This window comes from Chionomys nivalis, chromosome 17 (assembly GCF_950005125.1).
Source record: "Chionomys nivalis chromosome 17, mChiNiv1.1, whole genome shotgun sequence".
Classification (NCBI taxonomy): domain Eukaryota; kingdom Metazoa; phylum Chordata; class Mammalia; order Rodentia; family Cricetidae; genus Chionomys; species Chionomys nivalis.
The window spans coordinates 60,008,644-60,029,804 of NC_080102.1; the positions used below are offsets into that span (position 1 = coordinate 60,008,644).

Consider the following 21,161-nt stretch of genomic DNA (forward strand, 5'->3'; position numbering starts at 1 on the left):
GCAGTCCCACTTTGGGCCTTATGCGGATTCTGTAGGAACCCCTTGTGACCTGTCTTACAGACTCTTTCCTATACCCCGAGAGAGCAGCTCCTCAGCGTACAACGCTCTGGCTGTGCCCCCTTCTCAGACCAGTATCGCCAGCTGGTCTTGTCACTGCTCAGTTCACCCCATTGGAATCCACCCAGTCCTAAGTTCTTAACCACATCAGAGCTCCTGGATGACCCCTCATTATCATTCCGAGAATCTTCTACCTTCTTAGCAAGACATCTCTTCCTAGAGCTATTCTTAAAACACTCTTTGAATCACGATTTTCGTGGTGTCTCTTTCTTCCTCTGTCCAAGGTCACAAGATTTCCCCTATATCCTTCACCCTGATGGTATCAAGACTTTGGGGATCCAAAAGTACTTTGCGCATATTTTAGTTCGTTAATTACTCTCGTGCTCTTTCAGCTGAGACCAAGGAACACAACAGAGGATCCATCTAATGATTCTCGGGCCCTAGGTTCCCGGACAGTTCAAGAAAGGTTCACTAGGGCCTATCTAAAGAGTCGCAACCCCCGACAGGCTGCTTGCGTTAATGAAGAGCGGCAAAGACACGCCACAGAATAGCAGCAGGTTTTTAACACGGAGGCCTGAGGTGCTAGGGACTTATACTGGTGCCTGGGGAGGCAGTTTCTGAAAAAAACTTACGAGAGCCCCAGAGCTCTGAGGTGGGGGTGGCCAGGTAAGGCCCATCCTCTGGGGCAGCAAAAGAACCACGCCAGCAGCCCCCTCAGCCAATCACAACCCTTTCTCAAGAAGCGGACCCTATCTTTTCCCCGTCCCGCCCTCTGGCCCAGGTGACCAATCGACAAGCGCCTAGAGGAAGTCGCTCTCAACACAGCCAATGAAGCCGCGAAGCCTGCAGCGGTGACCGGATGGCGCGCGGGCACCTGGGTTCTGTAGTTCTCTGAGGGCTGCGTCCCTTACCGCCCCGCCCCCAGTCGCCGCCACCTGCTAGTACGCATGCTCACAGTCTCGGCCTGGGAGGAGGCAGTGCGCTAGGAAGAAGGCGGGACGACACTAGAAAACAAAAACCACTGGTAGGTTGGGAAGCTTCCGTGGAGGGTCCGCTCCTCCCAGAGGGCGGCGCAGGCGCCCGGGCGAGCAACGCGGAGAGTTGTGGGGCGGGTAGCTCGACTCCTGATGAAGACACAAGGAGCCGGATGGGCGGGGGACTCCAGATCCCAGCATGCCCCGCTGCGGGCCCTACCGGCCGCGACTCCGGGCTTGGCCCCGGCCCTAGCTCGTCGGTGGTGTACTGGGGCGCGTGGAGGCTGTAGTCACGGTGGCGCCCGCGGGGACGGAGGAGGGAATGAGTGAAGAGGAGCAGGGCTCCGGCACTACCACAGGCTGCGGGCTGCCCAGGTGAGCTGCCTACTTCGATTCCTGCAGGACGAAAAGTGTGAGGCTGTGCGGACGGGTAGCGGCGCAGCCCCAGCATGCACCTGGTCTGAGGGTTGTTCCCAGCAAGCACTGGGGTAGTGGGCAGAGGTTCCCAGCATGCACTGGGTCAGTGGCCATCGCCTCCAGCTCTAGTTTGGGGTTGGCTCGATTCCCAGACTGCTCTGGAGCCTTAGGCTTTATGACCCGATGTTCTGTGCATTTGGTGGGTACTGGGTTTCCGAATTGCATTGTGCCAGGGGAAAATGCACGTCCAACCAGCACTACGGCACAGGATCCCTCGCCCTAACTGAGAACAGTCCTTTCTCCACTTGCCTTGGGGTAGAGGCTCTTGCGTTCCCTCCTGCACCTTAACTTTTAGCACAGTCCATGGATGCTATACTGCCTGGGATCCATGGACCCTAGAATGTGGCTATGTCTAATGTGGTAATGCTTGGTCAGGTGGGTGCCGAAAGGGAAAGTGTGATAGTGGTTTGTGCCCCTCTCTCCCAGCGTAGAGCAAATGCTGGCCGCCAACCCGGGCAAGACCCCGATCAGCCTTCTTCAGGAGTATGGGACCAGAATAGGAAAGACGCCCGTGTACGACCTTCTCAAAGCCGAGGGCCAAGCCCATCAGCCTAATTTCACCTTCCGGGTCACCGTTGGCGACACCAGCTGCACTGGTGAGGAAGGCTTGGGCAGCCTGGCTGGGGTGTGCATTCACAGGGCCCGTGGCTTAGTATCGTGTAACCGCTCCCCAGTCCTTTTCTTTAAGGCCAGGGAGGGATGGAGATTTCAGGGGGGAAAGCTGCTTTCTGGATTGGAAGAACAGGGCTGTCAGAAGTCGGATAGGACAGGAAATGTCAAAGGGATCTGCTACTTTTACTGCCGTAGAGGAAAAGTAGATGGAACACTGAACCCCCGCGTGGGTATTTGGGGGAGCAAGTTCACACTCTGTTGGCCTTCATCTTAGTCTCAGAAATGAAATGACTGGCAGGTGGTCACATGCCTGATAAGTGGCAGGGCAGAGCTCTTCAGAACCGACCCTTTGCTGTTTCCATTGCCTATTTATCGAGGGGAAAGAAAGTGCTTTTGTAGAGGAAAGGAAGACACTCCCCTCTCCCGGTGTTGGAGCTCAGAAGTCCTGCCTGGCATGGCTTACTTATGGGAGATAACTGAAAGATATAGGCTGTTCTAGGTCCATTTGTATTGTTATGATGAAACACCTTACCTAAAAGCTGCTTAGGGGAGGATAGGGTTGATGGTTTACAGCCCTCATTGATGGGAAGAAACTCATTCATAGTCAAGAACAAAAAGAATAAACTCGTTCTTGCTGCCTGCTTACTGTTCCATACACCTCCCAGCCACAGCAGCACAGCAGGGGCAATGGCAGATGCTTCCATTTTCAGACCACCTGCCTAGGGATGGCACCACAATAGTGGGCTGGGCATTTCTACCTCATTAGCAATCAAGACAGTCCCCCCAGACGTGTCTACAGGTCAGTTTGATGTAGACAGTGCCTTAATAAGGCTCTCCTTTCAGATGTTCCAACAGTCAGCAGAACCCTTCCAGTCCTGGCAGGGGGTTGCTCAGAGGCTGTTGACTCCCTCTGGCTGTGGGGGCTGGTTTCTCTGCTGTCCGCTGGTGACCTCCAGTATTACCCACACCCCTTTTCTTAGGTCAGGGCCCCAGCAAGAAGGCAGCCAAGCACAAGGCAGCTGAGGTGGCCCTCAAACACCTCAAAGGGGGGAGCATGCTGGACCCAGCCCTGGAGGAAAGCAGGTGAGGGAGGAACAGCCAAGGCACACTAGCAACCCTGCCGAGAACCCAGGCGTCCTCACTGCCTCCTACTCCCTAAGCCCGGCCTGGAGACTCCAAAGCTGAACAGGGTGTTTCTAGGGTGGCTCACGGTAATAGCCCTTTGATGGGTGGTGGCTGCTCTGGGGCTGGGGTAGGGCATGGGGATGGGGACTAAGGCTGATAAGTTGGTCCCGACATGCCCACTTTCTAGCAACATGACTTTCCCTCTTCCACATTTAGGTTGGAGCTTGTTGTTGGGTAGGAAGAGACTCTTTTCTGAGCCCCCCCCCCACCCCAGCCTCAGTGCTTTTGAGCCAGTGTGGGTCAGCAGAGGATCCCTGGAGGAAGAGCTGTTGCTGAGGCTCTCTTTGAGTCTGGATCAGGGGGAAGGAATTCTCTCAGGGGATGGAAAGGTCAGAAGGACCTCACACCCCCATTCCTTTCTACATGGTGTGAATCCAAGGCTCCCTTCCCCTCGGGAAGTTCTTTTTCTCTTCTAGATCCTTCACTGCTTGAGGACGCGCCTGTCATTGCTGCAGAAGTTGCTGCCCCTGTTCCATCTGCTCTACTAACCAGGTATCTTGAGTTCCCTGACATCTCAAAGGGAGGGAAGACCCTAGCCTCTTAGCCCTCGGACCCAGGCAGGTTAGGATGAAGAAGCCTTTAAGTAAACACAGAATGGAATAATTGAAAAATTTGCACCAGAGCTTGCTGGCAAGCTTGAGATGGAGGTAATTTACGATGTCTAAATAACCATGTGAAGATGTTAGATTGTTCAGACATTTTACAGCCTCCATTTTCTGAGTTGGGCACGGTAGGTCCCATGTTTGAGGCCCAGAAGGTACTTCCAGAACTGGCTCCATCATAGGGAAACTGCTGACATATTTCCATATCGAAATTCTCCTGGGAACGAGCAGGGCTGGCATTATGGGGGTTGGGAGGAGCAAGACTGGATGTTTGGACAGATTGCTCCCTGCCTGGTGAGAAATTAGGAGATGGTGGCAGTGGCCCTTCCCCTCCAGGAGCCCTCCCATGGAGATGCAGCCCCCTGTCTCCCCGCAGCAGTCGGAGTGCAACCCTGTTGGTGCTCTGCAGGTCTGTGCTGTCTTCTCTGAACTAGGGCTGTGAGGCAGGGGTGGTCATCCTCACCCAAAGGCTGAGGCTCCTGGGAAGAAGGCCATGTAGCTAAGGAACCTCTCCTCACTTAGCCTTGGGCTCTTGTGTCTGTCTCCCTTTAAGGAGCTCGTGGTACAAAAAGGCTGGCGTTTGCCAGAGTACATGGTGACCCAGGAGTCTGGGCCTGCTCACCGTAAAGAATTCACCATGACTTGCCGGGTGGAACGCTTCGTTGAGATTGGTAACTGTTTCTGTCGCGCTCTGACCAGGAGCACAAGGTGGCTCTCTGCCTGGCTATGCTCTATCTCCAGCTTTCTGTGCTTTGCAACACCTTGCTTAGCTCCTGCTCCTGTGTCCTCCTTGCCCCTGCCCATCTTCCCCTCTCTTCTGACCAACGACAGACTTTCAGCTCCCATGTGCAGTGACATCCCATTGAGGGACTTCAGTCCAAGTATAACCTGGAGGGAGAGCACTGGCCTCTTAGCAATGCCCACATCCAGCAACCCCTTCCCCACACTCAGGCAGCGGCACTTCCAAAAAGCTGGCAAAGCGGAACGCAGCAGCTAAAATGCTGCTTCGAGTGCACACAGTTCCTCTGGACGCCCGGGATGGCAACGAGGCAGAACCTGATGATGATCACTTTTCCATTGTAAGTGGTTTATGTGGGTTTATCTTGTGGTTCACAGTGCCAGACATGGTGGGGAATTGGGTTGGGTCTGTCTGTGATTTGGGAGTGAGTCTGGACCTGCTTCTCTTCAGTTTTCTTACTAAACTGTAGGGCCTCTTGAACTTGTGAGCCCAGCAATGCCCTCAGCCTGTGCTAGCCTGTGCTGCACTCACTGGGGAAAGCTCATCTAGGGCAAAGGCCCTGTAAGCAACTTTTACTGGGGCGAGGAAGGCTGCCTGGAACCAGATGAGGTTCCAGCAGATAGCATGCCAGAGCTTAGCTTTCTCCGTCTCATCTTATTAGGGCGTGAGCTCCCGCCTGGATGGACTTCGGAACCGGGGGCCAGGCTGCACGTGGGATTCCCTGCGCAATTCTGTGGGAGAAAAGATTCTGTCCCTTCGTAGCTGCTCTGTGGGCTCTCTAGGGACTCTGGGTTCTGCCTGCTGCAGTGTCCTCAATGAGCTCTCCGAGGAGCAGGCTTTCCATGTCAGCTACCTGGACATTGGTATGGCCAGCTAGGGGCCTGGGGGGTGGGCGGTGGAGGGGACAGGACCAGAGGAAGTATAAAGGGGTTAAGAGATAGGTGATGTACACCCTATTTGGTGCCCTCTCTCCCCCATACTGCCTCCTTCCTCTTTGTTGGTTTCTAGAAGAACTGAGCTTGAGTGGGCTCTGCCAGTGCCTAGTGGAGCTGTCCACCCAGCCAGCCACTGTGTGTCATGGTTCTGCAACTACCAGGGAGGCAGCCCGAGGTGAGGCTGCTCGCCGCGCCCTCCAGTACCTCAGGATCATGGCGGGTAGCAAGTAGCACCCTGGCTGCAGTGATGGATGCACACCGTTTACCTCTTGCCCCTCCTGACCCTGGCCCCATGCATCGGCGCAGCTCTGGAACCCTCCAGGGCTGCCATCTCTACCTCTGACACAGACCGCCTGCCTTGAGACTGAGGAAGGCATAGGCGAGCAAGGGCCCCAGCCAGCACAGGATTTGCTGTCATTCTATGGATGGCAAATGAAAAGTAAATTGGAATTCTAATGGATTCTAGAATAAATGCTGCTCATTGGCTTCCTAAACCCTGCTTTCTTTGGCCGTGGGTCATGTGGTTGTCAGAGGGATAAACATGGCGTGTTTATTCTTCTGCTGAACTCCCTGTTATCTGTTACTGCAGGAAGGAGGCTATGTGCAGTTAGCTGGGGACCCTTTGAGCAGAATGGTGTGAATTTGAGTGGAGGTGAGGGGGCTATGCTTCTTGTCCTTGGAATCCGCCGCCCATTCCCTGAAAGTCTTGTCCAAACACATGGATTCAGAAGACAGGCCATTTTATTTGGGGGCACACATGGCACATAGGGGGTGATTTTGCATGCAGACACATCACAAGGATGATGCTGTTACTTCTTCCCAAAGCGCTGAGGGGCAGCCAGGCTCCAGAACTCTCTAGCCCGGGGACTTAGCTGCTCTTTGCTCCAGGACCCCCAGGTATTTCTGCCAAACCTTTGGAGAGATTCATCCTCAGTTGAAGTTCCATCTACCTTAGCTTCCTTCACCTCGTCCTCAGCCCTCCGCCTTCCCAGCCTCTATCTGCTGAAACTCACCTCTGAGGATGAAACAGGAAGACTGGGCTTCTGCCAGGTCTCTCCATGGCCTGGAGCAGAAAACGCAAGAGGGTCCCAGGAGTCTGGGCATACTGTGGTGGGTGGGGTCCCTCATCTTCTTCCTGTGATGAGAGAGTGACAGGGAAAAGGCAATGTCCTCCTGGACATTGAAGACATGGGGGAAAAGAATAACTAGGAGCAACTTGTATGGGCTCAGGAGCCATTTTCCTTAGAAGCCAGGCTTCATGAAGACCTTAGCAGCCAGGGAACATCAAAGACCATATCACAAGTTTCAGCGGAGGGGATAGTGCGGGGAAGGGCGCTCACTCACTGCAAAGACCTGGTCTCCATCCCGGCTCCCTGGTTCTTCAGAATGACCCGAGTCCAGCAGCAGCAGCAATAGCAGCAGCACAGCAACCTGCTTGGAATCCATGCTGCCATCCACCTCCCCACTGGCACACCATCCTCTTATACCTGCTGTCCCCGCCCCCACCTCAGCAGCAGCCTGAAGGGAAATCTAGACAGGCAACAGAAATGCATGGCTCTATTAAGAGCCACCTGGGACCCCCTCTCATATCCCCCTGGGGACTTTCTGCTCTCAGCTTCCTACCCCCGGCCTAAGCCTGGAGTTACAGACTTTATTAGATGCATAAATCCTGTCTCCAGAGCTCAGGAAGCATCATTAATTGCAGACGGTTTGTCAGAGCTAGGCCCTGGGGGAGCCTTATAAGAACCCCCAATTCTTCAACAGGTTGGAGAGCTGCAATTGATCAACTCTGGACTGAAGAAACTCCTGTCAGGATTGTTATTTCCTGGATGGGAAGGAACTAGGGTTACTAATAGGCTAGGGTGACCCACCTTGGTCCCTCCCCATGCCTGAGATGGGCAGTCAGGACTGCAGCCCACTCCAATCCCCGCTACTTCTGATGAGGTTAAACATGGAGTCCCTACTCTTATGACTTACCTATGGACAACAAGGTGAGTTACAGGTGGGCTTTGGGGTCTTAATGAGTAGCGGTGGCTTGTAAATTTTGTGGATGGACCGGGCCCATCTTTGCTAGAGAACTGGGGAATGGAACTCCACAGCCAAAGCTCTGCTGCCACCGTGTGGCCACTACTCTGCTGTCAGGTACAACCATTGCCTTTTCAGGCCTGTCTGGGAGGATTTAAGGACAGGGTTATGTGGGGATGGATTGCTACATTGTTCCACTTCCCTCTGGTCAGCCTTTGCCTGGCGCTGGGTTCTAAAATACTACTGGAACTGGCGACCAGGGTCCTGCTTCAGGGAAAGACAGAATCACTCTAGGTCAGGGAAGGTGCCAGTGGGCCATGTCTCTAACCTAAACTCAAGAAGGACCATGCCAGGGTTCTGACTTAGCCGTCAGCAAAGCAGCTTCTCTTTCCTTACATACAGGAACAATAGAATGGATTACTTCCTAGGAGAAGCATTATTTGGCTTTTGTAGCAAAGCACAGAGCTGATATTTTTAAAATGTCAACTGTGATTACCTTTGCCTCCCCCACGCCAGTTCTGGGAAACTTACCATCTCCAGAGGCTTTCTTTGGACACACTTCTCCCTGTGCTAAGCTGGCTTTAGCCTCTTGATGGCTCCCTTCAGAGGTCTTAGTTTGTTCCATGGTGTCTCAACATTTCTCATCTCATATGTAAAAGCCCTTTACACATTCCATTCAGCCTGGTTATTTTATTTTATTCTAATTTTTAAATTTTTTTTTTTTTTGGCTGAAGGGGATAGTACTTTAATGTTTTTTGATTTTCGAGACAGGGTTTCTCTGTAGCTTTTTGGTTCCTGTCCTGGAACTAGCTCTTGTAGACCAGGCTGGCCTCGAACTCACAGAGATCCGCCTGCCTCTGCCTCCTGAGTGCTGGGATTAAAGGCGTGCGCCACCACCGTCTGGCCGGGATAGTACTTTATTGTAACCTACTTACATTTAGGTTTGTGGATAAGAGTTTTGTTGTTTTTGTTTGCTTGTTTTGTTTTTTTGGGGGACAAGGTTTCTCTCTGTGACGGTCCTGGGTGTCCTGGAGGAACTCACTCTGTAGACCAGGCTGGCTTCAAACTCAGAGATCCTGTCTCTGCCTCCTGAATACTGGGATTAAAGGTGTGTGCGTCACCATCCTCAGCTTGCTTGTGATTTTCTAAGATTGGACTCTGTGTAGCCCAGAGTATGCTAGCGTCTGTTCTCAGCCTCCCAAGTGCTGGGTTACAGATGTGCACCACCAACACCCACCTGGCAGGAGTTCAGGTTTTCTGTTTGTTTACAGGGTCTCACTAGTAGCCCTGGCTGTCTTGGAACTCACTAGGTAGAACAGGCTGGCCCTGAATTTTCAGAGATCCCCTGAGGCTGTTGTGGGTGGTGAACCGAGTGAGTGCAGGGCAATACTACTGGATCACGATCACAGACAGAACAGGCACTTTGCCCACCACACTCCAGTGCCAGGGTCTGGGCTGAAGTTAGCTGGCTTCTCCTTATGGAGCAGGCACCTCCACCACAGTATAAATTAATCCAGCTAACCTGTTACACGATCTTGCCTTTGGATTCCCAACTCCCAGACTTCTGTCTGTCTGTCTGCCTATCTACAGGGTCTCAGCAGGGTAGTGGTGGCGCATGCCTTCAGTCTCAGCACTGGGGAGGCAGAGTCAGGCGGATCTCTCAGTTTGAGGCCAGCCTGATCTACACAGAAACCCTGTTTTGAAAAACCAACCAACAATCAAACAAATAAACAAACATAGGGTTTCACTTTGTAGTTCTGGCCTGGAACTCAATCTGTAGACCAGACTGGCCTATGGCCTTTTTTTTCTTTTTTTTTGGTTTTTTCGAGACAGGGTTTCTCTGTAGCTTTGGAGCCTGTCCTGGAACTCCCTTTGTAGACCAGGCTGGCCTCGAACTTACAGAGATACGCCTGCCTCTGCCTCCCGAGTGCTGGGATTAAGGCGTGCGCCACCACCGCCCGGCTTTTTTTGGTTTTTCTAGACAGGGTTTCTCTGTAGCTTTGGAGCCTGTCCTGGAACTAGCTCTTGTAGACCAGGCTGTCCTCAAACTCAAAGAGATCCGCCTGCCTCTGCCTTCTGAGTGAGTGCTGGGATTAAAGACATGCACCACCACCACCCGCTATGACCCTTTTCAAAAATTTATTTTATCTTTAGTTGTGTGTGGATGTCTGCCCTCATGTATGTGAGCGCAGGTACCTAGGAGGCCAGTTCAGAATCAGATCTCTGGAGTTGGAGTTGCAGACAGTTGTGAGCCTGAGCCCTTACGTGTGAGCAGCACGTAAACATTGAACCATCTCTCCAGCCCATCTCCCAAATGTCCTTTCTTCTTGAGCCCCTACATGCTCCTGCCCCCTTTTTCCTTTTATTTACCTGGGGAAGGTGAGACATGCCTCACAGAGAGCACCTTACCATTGTCAGCTCAGGTCTCTAGGCTTGGCAGTAAGGATTTCACCAACAATAGTGCTTCCACTTTCCAAAGGCGGCTCCAAGTCTTTCCCGAATCTGTCAAGTTCTTCAGTCTCATCACTTTCAGTGGTAATTATAAAAGAATGCACAGACCCTTGAGCAGGACCTGCTTTCCTGTGAGTGTTCATCTGCTTCTAAACAAGGTCTGCCTGCTGTTTCTAGGCTTCTTCCTCTTTTTCATTTTTTCTTTTCTTTTTGATTATGTGTGTGTGTGTGTGTGTGTGTTGGGAAGGGCATTGTGCAGGTGGGTGCAGTGCTTGTGGAGGCCAGAAGAGGGCACCAGAGCCCCTGGAGCTGGAGTTGTAAGTGTCTGTGAGCCACCTCTCCAGCCCCTTCTCCCCTCTATAAGAAGGCTTGACTTTGTCTCTATGAACATTCCCCAGTCTCTTTTGAGACAGGGTTTCTCTGTAGCTCTGGAGTCTGTCCTGGAACTAGCTCTTGTAGACCAGGCTGGCCTCAAATTCACAGAGATCCACCTGTCTGCCTCCTGAGTGCTGGGATTAAAGGCGTGTGCCACCACCGCCCAGCTCTTTTCTTCCTTTTGATTGCTGGAAGAGGCTGAGGACAAAACACTGAAAGAGCAGAGGTTCTTGTTCTTAAGGCGATCCCATTTCCCATTTAGATGAAGCACACACTAAGTTCTCCAGTCAGGATTCTGGTGATGAACTCTGTGCTTTTCGTAACACCATGTTACTTACATAAAGCAGAGATAGATGAGAACTCTGCTCTTTCTGCCCTAAGAAACTGAAGGGAGAGGATCATCAGACGTGAAAGCCCCGTGAGTCTGCAGGAGTGGACAGCGGGCCTCATGGGCTTGAGCAGGAAGCACCAAACACACCACTGACTCTCTCGATAGTTTAATGTTGTATTTGCAGCATAAATAAGGCACAGTATATGTCAGGGCGAAGGACGGAGGGAGAAGGCAAGACTGGGTGATAACTACTACATGGCTTGGAGGAAGTCGGACGGGACGGTTAGGGAGGTGAGCTCAAAGCCCCTGCCTCAGCCCCGCCCCAGGAGATTGTGAGAGCCTGCTCACAGGGGTCATGCTGAACTGAGTGGAAGGAAAGGAGAAAAGACAGTTTTGTAACAAAACAGCCCGTAGCACTGGACCTTCCCACCTGTGAGGCCTACCACTGGAGCCTGGGGACCCAGACTGGGTTGAGCTCCTTCAGGATGGACAGGTATTGCTACATGTCAAAAATATATAGGTGAACAGAGATATATTCATAGATACACATTTCTCTCTTCTCAAGAGATTACTCTATCAGGATGTACCAGGCTCCACTGTGGGATGGAGGCCTGCAAGAGGGGTGTGTGTGTGTGAAATTGGACAACTATGGTTCCTGCTGATTTTGTTGTCTATTTATTTTGAGACAGAGTCTCACTGTGTACTCTGGTTGGCTTTGAACTCTCTATGTAGCCCAGGTTGGCCCTGAACTCAAAAATCTGCCTGCCTCTGCCTTCCAAGTGCTAGGATCAAAGGCTGCACCACTCCTGGCTTTCCTGCTGGCTCTTAATGTAACCGAAAATGCAGAGCGAGAAGCCTGCAAGGAAATATGGGTAAGTCCTGCCAAGAACAATGTAGGAAAAGGTTTTAGAGCTAAGACTAGAAGAAAGAAAGCCTAGAACTGGGCTGAGTGATGCGGTGGTGGCTGTTTTAATGGGAGTGGAAGGGGGACTTAGGGGAAATAAAAAGTCAATGCTAAGGCAGAGGACACATTTAAAGTAATCCTTGTCATTACTAAGATGCTCGCAGCCTGTCCCCAAGGGACTCATGCATTAGAGTGTACTAGAAGCACAGAGTATTCAGCTCAGGAGGTGGGGATGGCCAAGAGTGCGCATTTCTAGCAAGCTTCAGATGATGGTGCTGCTGACACTGCTCTGGGACCACTGCCCTAAGGTAAAGCCAGCGAAACTAGAGCTCACAGCCATTTAACAACTAAAACCTTACTCACCAGTAGTTGGGGTATAGCCTACCAGCTCACATTAAAAAACAAAAGAAAAACCAAAGAAAACACCTACTAGCTAAAACAGAAGCTTGTACCTACAAGGACACAACCTGCCCTGTTCTCACCAGCCTTCTTCATTCTGGGGTAGGATTTACCTCCAAGTGACAGTGCAGAGGGTGGAAATGTTGGCCAGCAGCACTGTGCGCATTCCTGGGGGGTCACTATCTGGCCAGAGTAGGAGGATTTGTCTGTGCACATTCACGTGCACAGAGACAAACAATGTTTGAACAATGTCTAGATGGACTGTAGAGGGGTGGGGTCTTTAGCAGGCCTTAGGTTCCTCACACATCTCACTCTGGACAAACATAGCTAAAGAAAGTAGGAAGAGCACACAGCAGGAAGACCAGAGTGTAAACAAACTGACTATAATGTATTTCTTTTTTTGTGGACATAATAGATAGTATTAATGGAAATGTGATCTGGGGATGGGAAGAAAGTTATGAAAGGGACAAACTGGGGAGAGTAATCTCAGGAGTTAGCACCTTTAAGGAGCCTCTCTCAGAAGCCAGAGGAAAACTCTTGTGTGCACATGTCTTTTCGTGACTCAGGCTGTGAAACACTCAGTCTCTCAGGATGACGGTGTTGGAGGGCAGGCCGCTGAGGAGATGGAAGAAGTGAACCAAGAAAGGGAGTCAAGAGCTATAGAATGGGAGAGGGAAGAAGGTGGCAAGGCAAGGTTCACCAGCCCAGCTCCCTGTAGTATGTGGTCTGGGGCTTACAGCCTTGGACAGGAGGAGAGGAAGGAGCCGTGTCCTTTCTAGTTCTCCTTGGGTGCCTTCCCAGCTCTGAACAAGCTTTATCATGTAGGAGTGGGGTCGCAAGGGCACAGGGCAGGGCTGTGGTTGCTCAGAAGAGTCCTCAGATATCACATTCTCAGCTCCCTCCTGATAGGTTCTTAAGAAGGGCTCGGTGGACTTATACAAAACAACGGAGTTGGAAAAGGATGAGTTAAAATTGGAGGATATATCCATCTCGACTGATGCATAAAACACCACAGAGAAACACAAATATTATGAGACAACAACCCACCAGGACATACTCCAAACCTTTCCTTAATGGAAACTCAAAGTCCTGAGATGGCTGAAATGTTGAAGAAAGAATTCAGAGTTTCATTCTTAAAAAGGATGAATGACTGTATAGAAGTCTCAAATACACATGAATGGACTAAGGAATTGTATACAAAACCTCCAAAGTGAACAAGATAGTGGGTAAGCTGGAGGAGAAAGTCAGAAACATGGAGGGAAATTTTAGTGAGGGCATTCAAACATGGAAAAGGAACCACACAGAAACCAATGTGAAACAATCAACTGAAAAACCTAGCCAGAAAGCATCACCAAGCGATAAGATCAAAGAGTTCAGGAATGCAGGACAGAGTTGGGACAACAATATACTCAGACAGTCAGACTCACACACATGCATGCACACATGTTTATAAAATTAACATGAGCAGCATTTTCAGAAAGCTTGGGATATATTCAGAAGATCAAACAAACCTCAGAACCCATGGGGTAGAAGGAGGACCTGAGATAAATTCAAAAGGATCAGTCAAATTATTTAATGAAATTATAGCATGAAATATCCTAAGCCTAAAGATAGAAATTGATATCCAAAGACTCTTATGACACATCATAGGATGTCAAGAAGGGTGTATGATAGCTGTATGACAGCTGGTTCTGGTTCAGGTAAGTCTGGAAGGCAAAGGCCAAGGTAGTGACCACTGGCAGCAATAATGTAGGTGACAACCCCTTAACTATAAGAGAAGCTTCATTGTAAGCTGTTGCTCTGCTTTCTTAGAGAACCAACTACAGAGGTATCTGGGGTTGTCCTGCCCCTAAGTTCAGTGCTGCTTCCCTACTGCAGTTCTGTGGGGCCCTGCATCATTCAGGGCCTAACGCTGACTTCCTGCTATGGAAACAAAGACTTGAGAGTCCGTATATACTAGATATCCACACAGGGGCAGACTAGACTGGCAGGGTATGGATGAAGTGGCACCGGTTCATAACTTTAAAAATCCTTGACTGAGCCGGGCTGTGGTGGCACACACCTTTAATTCAGCATTTGGGAGGCAGAGGCAGATGGATCTTTGTGAGTTTGAGGCCAGCCTGGTCTACAAGAGCTAGTTCTAGGACAGGCACCAAAGCTACAGAGAAACCCTGTCTTGAAAAACCAAAAGAAAAAAAAATCCTTGATTGATGGGGTAAGGAAAAAAGCCAAAGCCGGGCGATGGTGGCGCACGCCTTTAATCCCAGCACTCGGGAGGCAGAGGCAGGCGGATCTCTGTGAGTTCGAGACCAGCATGGTCTACAGAGCTACTTCCAGGACAGGCTCCAAAGCCACAGAGAAACCCTGTCTCAAAAAACCAAAAAGAAAAAAGAAAAAAAAAAAGAAAAAAAAAAAAAAAGAAAAACAGCCAAGTCTATGAAGGCTCCTTGGGAGCCATAAACTCAGACATGCTTTAGTGCAGGGCCGCTAGTGGGAAGACAGAAAAGAAAAAAAGATGCTTGGCAGTGGTGGCGCATGCCTTTAATCCCACCACTCGGAAGGCAGAGGCAGCTGGATCTCTGTGAGTTCCAGGCCAGTCTGGTCTACAGAGCAAGTTCCAGGACAGCCAGGGCTACACAGAGAAACCCTGTCTTGAAAAAACAAAAACAAAGAAGAAACAAAATTTATAAACAGGAAAAACAAATCCCAGGAACCAGCCATCTAAAGAAGTCCTGAACACAAACATAGCTCTGAGTTTCTAAAGCCAAGTGAAATCCCTGGAGACAATACCCTGCCCCTGACCATCTGGTGGCATTTGCTAGCCTTGTCACCTCAGGGGCTGTTCCTGTTGAGTCCCTGGTGGTAGAGGATGAGAAAGCCATCTCCAGTTTTGTTTTGTTTTTTTCCCTACTGGGTGTGGCTTGATCAGCACTGACTCTAAAGAGGAGGAGGGAAACTTAGATACAATGCAGCAGAACATGTTACAGGATGGGCTCACTAATCTAAAGTCTGAGGAAATAATCATATAAAGTAGAACATTTTCTCTTTCCTCCATGACAATAAATTTTGGGAGCTAAAACAAAAAAGGAAGCAAGCAGGTATTCTGTACATTTAAGATGGAGGCAGAAAAGAAGACTCTTGGCAGGAGGGTTTTCTACTCAAAAGCTATTAAAGTTGACCTATCTATCCACAGGGCTCTGGCTCTGAAAGAGACTGCACAGTTCAGAGCCAAGGAAAGATGAGAAAGAGGAGGGGTGCATTTCTCTCCCTGGAGCCCACCAAATAACGGTAGCCAATAGCCACACTCACCAATCTCCCAGACAGACAGTCCGTGTCCTGAGCACTCTGCTGAGATTACACATTTTCCTGTTCTCTCTACACTCACTCTTACACTCAAAAGTCACTCAGGACCTTGGCCACAATGTTTCAGAGCCCTGGAGCCTTGCCTCGGACAAGCACTACATTTGAGGGGCAGAGAACAAAAAACCGAGTTCAAAGAAATTTTAGGACTAGAGACACCTAGTGGCTAGGGCAGGAACCTGCTGAGAGAGAAGGTAGGGAAGACAAGGGTGATGGACACTGGTGGACACAAGCCAGATGGTAGAAAAGAAGGGAAACTGAGAGCTGTGGGAGAAATGAGGAACAGAGAGCGAAAGCAGCTCCTGTCTGATGACCTGCGGGAGGCTGATTGAAAGGAGTTATGGTGGGAAAAGGCAGTGATGTGAGCAGGGGAACAAAGAGGAGAGGAAAGAGCCCACAGACGACCAAAGATGACAATATGCAGATGTTAGGCAGTAAGCTATTATAAAACATAAAAGAATTAGTTAATCCAGTAACCTGATGGAACAAGTTTTAAGTTACACTGTTCCTGTCTGCCCTGATTAGAACGGGAAGGTAGGAAAGGAGACAGGGAAGCCCCGTGAGATCCCAGGCTCTCTCCCTTTTCATTGCCACTAACAATAAGGCCACAAGATGAGGTTCCCAAGGCATAGTGGGGAAGTAGGAAAAACCCCACCATTCGACCAAGGAAAGTCAAGAGACAAAATGAGGTACCCAATAGATTTGGAAATGAAAAATGATTCAAACATTCAGAGTTTTGCTTTTTTTTTGTTTGTGTTTGTTTTTGGTAGCAGATAGGAATAAGGAATAGAGCACATGGAAGAAGTGGAGATACTGCTGCTTCACACATTCTCAATTTAGGAAGGGAGAAGAGATAAACAAGCAGCTATGGGGAGACAAAGTCCTGAGTGCATGGGGTGGTTGGGGTTGGACAGCAAGCAGCACGCCATCGAATCTCGTCTCCCTCCATCTGGCAGGAAGTGGCATGCTAGTAAGGAATAAGAAGATAACAGCCACAGCTCAATGGGAGGAGAGGACACTGAGAAACCCCAAACCTACAAGTGCAAGGGCTAGTGTTAAGAGACAGGTACACATGCATCAGGGCTGGGGATGATTGCTCGGACCATATGGAAAGGCCTTTGGCTGTAGGTACACAAGAAACCCCACCCTTGGGGGATGATCTGTGTGGCTTTGGGGCCAGAAGCCCTAGTACAGGTGTCAAGCGTACATGTTCATGTGGCTAAAGAGGAAAGCCCCACATCTGTCCATACTCACAACACACAATTTCTTCCTCTCCCATACTGCCACATCTAAGGCAGATGGGAGGGGTAAGTTGATCTCTCTCTTGGCTCAGGCGGGCGAGCTCTGGCTGGGGATTTCTCCATCATGGGAGGCATCATCTGCCCGCAGACTGTGACTGTGGAGTCATGATCACATGTGACTGTATGGGCATGCTCAGTTCTGTCCTTTGGCTGGCCATCTGAGTGAGGACCGAGGTGGCCACAGCTTCGGCTGCAGATCGAACACTAAGGCCATTGCTAGGGGCTGTTGCAGAACTGTGCTGAATCACTGGGGCTGGAGAACCCGTTGGCTCTGAGCTTTCCTTGGGACTCTCTGCCAAGAAGGAGGGCAAACAGTGGAGAGCAAGTGGTCAGAAATCAGGACAGAGGAACAGAGAGCATAATTACAAAGAATACAAAGGAAAATGAATCTCATATTTCTTTTTGGAGAAGACTCTCCAGTATCCTGATCTCAAGCATGTAATGACCTAGAGAACAAAAGATACAAGAAGCAAGAACTGGGGGCTGGAGAGATGGCTCAGCGGTTAAGAGCACTGACTGCTCTTCCAGAGGTCCTGAGTTCAATTCCCAGCAACCACATGGTGGCTCACAACCATCTGAAATGAGATCTGGTGCCCTCTTCTGGCCTGCAGGCAGACAAACAAGACAGAATATTGTATACATAATAAATAAATAAATATTTTTTTTTTTAAAAAAAGAAGCAAGAACTGAGCCAAAGCTGGGCACAGCATCACATTTAATGCTCTGGGATGAAGGCGGCTCTTGCATTTTCACTCCTAGGTGGGCAAAAGCTCTTTTCTAAAGCCTGTCCTTATCTAGTACCAAAGTGAAAGCCACTTGTTTCCTCAAAAAAAAAAAAAAAAAAAAAAAACCTATAGAGCCGGGCGGTGGTGGCGCACGCCTTTAATCCCAGCACTTGGGAGGCAGAGGCAGGCGGATCTCTGTGAGTTCAAGACCAGCCTGGTCTATAAGAGCTAGTTCCAGGACAGGCTACAAAACCACAGAGAAACCCTGTCTCGAAAAAAAATATATATATATATATATAATTGTATTTATTGAGTTATACATTCTTCTCTGCTCCCCTCCCTTCCTCCCCCTTTACCCTCTCCTGTGATCCTATGTTCCCAATTTACTCAGGAGAGCTTGTCTTTTTCTCCTTCCTATGTAGATCTATGTATGTCTCTCTTGGTTCTCTGGGGTTGTAGACTGCAGGTTGGTTTTCTTTGTTTTATGTCTACAAGCCACTTATGAGTGAGCACAGATGATATTTGTCTTTCTGGGGCTGGGTTACCTCACTCAGTATGGCTTTTTCTAGATCCATTCATTTGCCTGTAAATTTTAAGATTCAAAAAACCTTTTTTTAAAAAAGATTTATTTATTTATTATATATACAACATTTCTTCCATGTACACCTGCACACCAGAAGAGGGCACCAAGTCTCATTACAGATGGCTGTGAGCTACCATGTGGTTGCTGGGAATTGAACTCAGGACCTCTGGAAGAGCAGTCAGTGCTCTTAACCACTGAGCCATCTCTCCAGCCCCTCAAGAGAAACTTTTAAAGGGATGTGGGTCCACTGGCTACAGAAATCAGCAAATCACTTTTCCCCTCCTGAGACAGTTTCTCTGTGTAGCCCTGGCTGTCCTGGAAATATCTCTGTAGACCAGGCTGGCCTCAAACTAGGAGGTTCACCAACTTCTGCCTCTCAAATGCTGGGATTAAAGGTGTACATCACCACTGCCAGGCTAACAGATCATGATTAGTGAGGAGAAACTGTAAGTATTCTGAATTATCTGAAATTATCTTTGAACTTGTTCTGTTTATAGAAGAAAATGAATCTCTCTTCCATTTCTTTTTAAGATTTTACATTTATTTTGTGTATCTACATGCTCATTATAAGTATGGCCACACACATCAAAGCATGCATGTGGAGGTCTTTTAGGAGTCTGTTCTCTCCTTCCACCATGTGGGTTTTTGAGATTGAACTCTGGTCATCAGGCTAGGCATCAAATGCCTTTACCTGCATTTAATAGATTCCTTAATCTGCTGTCATTAATTCTCAAAAGAATTAAGCCATTTTTTATGAATGGTTTAAACTCTTGTGTCGAGGGCTGACTCTCAATAGATTGCAGCGAGGGAGCTGCTCTGCTACGTAGGAAACCCCGATCCAGAAGCATGTCGTCTACGAATGGTTTAATCATTCCATTTTTTAAAAACCATTCCTGTAGCATGTAGTTGACACTACACCTAAGCTGCAAAACACCAATCACAATTCAGTGATTGATGGGGGTGGGTCTTGTATTTATCTGTTGCTTTCATTGGTTAATTAATAAAGAAAACTGCTTGGCCCTGATAGGACAGAAAATTAGGTAGGCGGAGTAGACAGAACAGAATGCTGGGAGAAAGAAACCAAGTCAGTGAGTCGCCATGATTCTCCCATTCCAGACAGACGCAGGTTAAGATCTTCCCTGGTAAGCCAGCTCATGGTGCTACACAGAATATTAGAAATGGGTTAGATCAATATGTAAGAGCTAGCCAATAAGAGGCTGAAACTAATGGGCCAGGCAGTGTTCAAAAGAATACAGTTTCCGTGTAATTATTTCGGGGCATAAGCTAGCCATGTGGGCGGCCGGGTGCCGGAGACGCAGCCCTGCCACCCATATTACAACAAGTGATGCTGTGAGCAGCCGAGACTCAGTTAACATGTAAGCACAAATGTCTGTCAGCAAAGTATCTGTGTGGCCTGTACTATTCCACCCCCACTGACCCTGCATACAACATCTGAGCTGCATACAGAGTACAGTAACTGATCAAGGGGTTTTATTAAATGTTAGTCTTTATACCTGCCTAAACAGATATAAGAAATTATGGAAAATTTCCAGTAAGTGAATTTTTTGTTTGTTTGTTTGTCTCATGTAGCCCAAGCAGGCCTCAAACTCTCAATTTTGCCTCCGCTTCCCAAGAGTTCTAATTATAGCTGTGTACCACCATGTCTGGGTTTGGGGCATCTCTGACCTCTTGGTGAATGCCCGAGTCACTGTTCAAATGGATTGAAGAGAATTACAATACTGCATCCTCTGTAAACATTTCCTTATTACCCAGGAAACTGCGCTGTGCTTTCAGAGCACACAGTCATTCAGTCATCAGGCATTTACTGAGCATCCTTCAGTATACAGCAGAAGCTCCCAATCCAGGGCCCATATACTAGGCTATCTGTCCTTACCTCATTTACAGGTTCACAATGGCCCAATGAGACTCTGAAAGGTAGGGACAATGCCTTATCTTATGTCAAGTACCTATATAATGTGGATGCCACAAAGTAGTAATTAAACACATCTTTGCTGAAATAAATAAGTACTTTAGTGGACTAGTCAGTTTCCTCTTTAGCCCATGAACATCGGAACAGCTGGCCTCGGTAGACTGCCTGTGCACCCTGATGTTTCTAGCAGAGTATCAGACTCTTCTTGTCGCGCCTTCACTGTCTGCAATAAAAGCTGAAGCCCCTGTTATACCAAAACCGCTCCCCATCTCACTCCAGTGACACTGCCCATCCAGCCACACCAGCCTCTTTGTATTTGAGGCTGACCTGGAACTCCTAGTGTAGATCAGGTTGGCCTTGAACTTGCAGTAGTCTTCCCATCTCTGCCTCTTGAGTCCTGGGACTACAGGTGTGGACCACAGTGCCTGACCCTTCCTTCCCTTCTTTCTTTGTGTTTTTGAGACAAGGTCTCTCACTGTATAGCTCAGGGTGGCCTTGAATTTATGATATTCCTATCCCAGCCTCCTTGGTAGTGGGATTACATTCCTGTAGTACCATTTCCAGCTATATTATTATTGTTGTTAGTATTTTAAGATTTATGCCAGGTATAGTTGTGTTTGCTTTTAATCCCAACACTTGGGAGGCAGAGTTAGGCAGATCTCTGAGTTCAAGGCCAGTCTGGTCTACATAGAGAGTTCAAAGGCAGCTAAAGCTACATGTGTGTCCATGAACCATGTGCGTGCTCGGTGCCTGAGACATACAAAAGAAGGCGTCAGACCAACTACAACTGGAGTCACAAGCGGTTGTGAGCTGCCACATGAGTGTTGGAAACTGAACCCAGGTCTTCTGCAAGAGCAGTACACGGTCTTATCCATTGAACGATCTCTCTAGTCCCCAGCTGTATTATTTTTTTTTTTTTTTTTGCTTTTTCGAGACAGGGTTTCTCTGTGGTTTTGGAGCCTGTCCTGGAACTAGCTCTTGTAGACCAGGCTGGTCTCGAACTCACAGAGATCCGCCTGCCTCTGCCTCCCAAGTGCTGGGATTAAAGGCGTGCGCCACCACCGCCCGGCTTATTTTTTTGTTTTTACATTTACTATATACCACATATTTCACTTATTTCTTTTAATTATCTTACCTACTAAAATACATGCTTTTAAGGACAGGGATCTAACCTAATCTATTTGGTTCCTGTTATT

General features: G+C 48.9%; 3 protein-coding genes across 12 annotated transcripts in view; 1 reads left to right on the forward strand and 2 right to left on the reverse strand.

Moving 5' to 3' along the window:
- Window positions 1–1,146: 1,146 nt before the first annotated feature.
- Window positions 1,147–6,061, forward strand: Tarbp2 (TARBP2 subunit of RISC loading complex). 6 transcript variants are annotated; one of them, XM_057792554.1, is made up of 9 exons: window positions 1,150–1,406; window positions 1,935–2,104; window positions 3,101–3,203; window positions 3,705–3,797; window positions 4,244–4,316; window positions 4,461–4,578; window positions 4,859–4,986; window positions 5,308–5,509; window positions 5,658–6,061. In XM_057792554.1, the coding sequence occupies exons 1-9, from the start codon at window positions 1,354–1,356 to the stop codon at window positions 5,810–5,812; spliced, it is 1,095 nt and encodes a 364-aa protein (XP_057648537.1). In that variant the 5' UTR covers window positions 1,150–1,353; the 3' UTR covers window positions 5,813–6,061. The 6 variants fall into 6 exon arrangements, with proteins under 6 accessions (XP_057648541.1, XP_057648537.1, XP_057648536.1 ...); XM_057792553.1 differs by having other exon boundaries at window positions 1,152–1,406; window positions 5,655–6,061; XM_057792555.1 differs by lacking the exon at window positions 1,150–1,406 and adding an exon at window positions 1,526–1,647 and having other exon boundaries at window positions 5,655–6,061.
- Window positions 6,062–6,329: 268 nt separating this feature from the next.
- Window positions 6,330–7,482, reverse strand: Npff (neuropeptide FF-amide peptide precursor). Its single transcript, XM_057791500.1, has 3 exons — window positions 6,926–7,482; window positions 6,595–6,716; window positions 6,330–6,493 (listed from the first exon to the last, which is right to left on the reverse strand). The coding sequence occupies exons 1-3, from the start codon at window positions 7,025–7,027 to the stop codon at window positions 6,391–6,393; spliced, it is 327 nt and encodes a 108-aa protein (XP_057647483.1). The 5' UTR covers window positions 7,028–7,482; the 3' UTR covers window positions 6,330–6,390.
- A 7,029-nt stretch (window positions 7,483–14,511) lies between these two features.
- The window catches only part of Atf7 (activating transcription factor 7), a 105,358-nt gene continuing 98,708 nt past the window's right edge, over window positions 14,512–21,161 (reverse strand). For 2 of the 5 annotated variants that reach the window (XM_057791497.1, XM_057791498.1), the window contains exon 12: window positions 14,514–17,019. In XM_057791497.1, the coding sequence (XP_057647480.1) occupies window positions 16,802–17,019 (218 nt within the window). In that variant the 3' untranslated portion in view covers window positions 14,514–16,801. Of the gene's footprint in view, window positions 17,020–21,161 lie in introns of all 5 variants that reach the window. The other 3 variants (XR_009058467.1, XM_057791499.1, XM_057791496.1) reach the window with 3 other exon arrangements.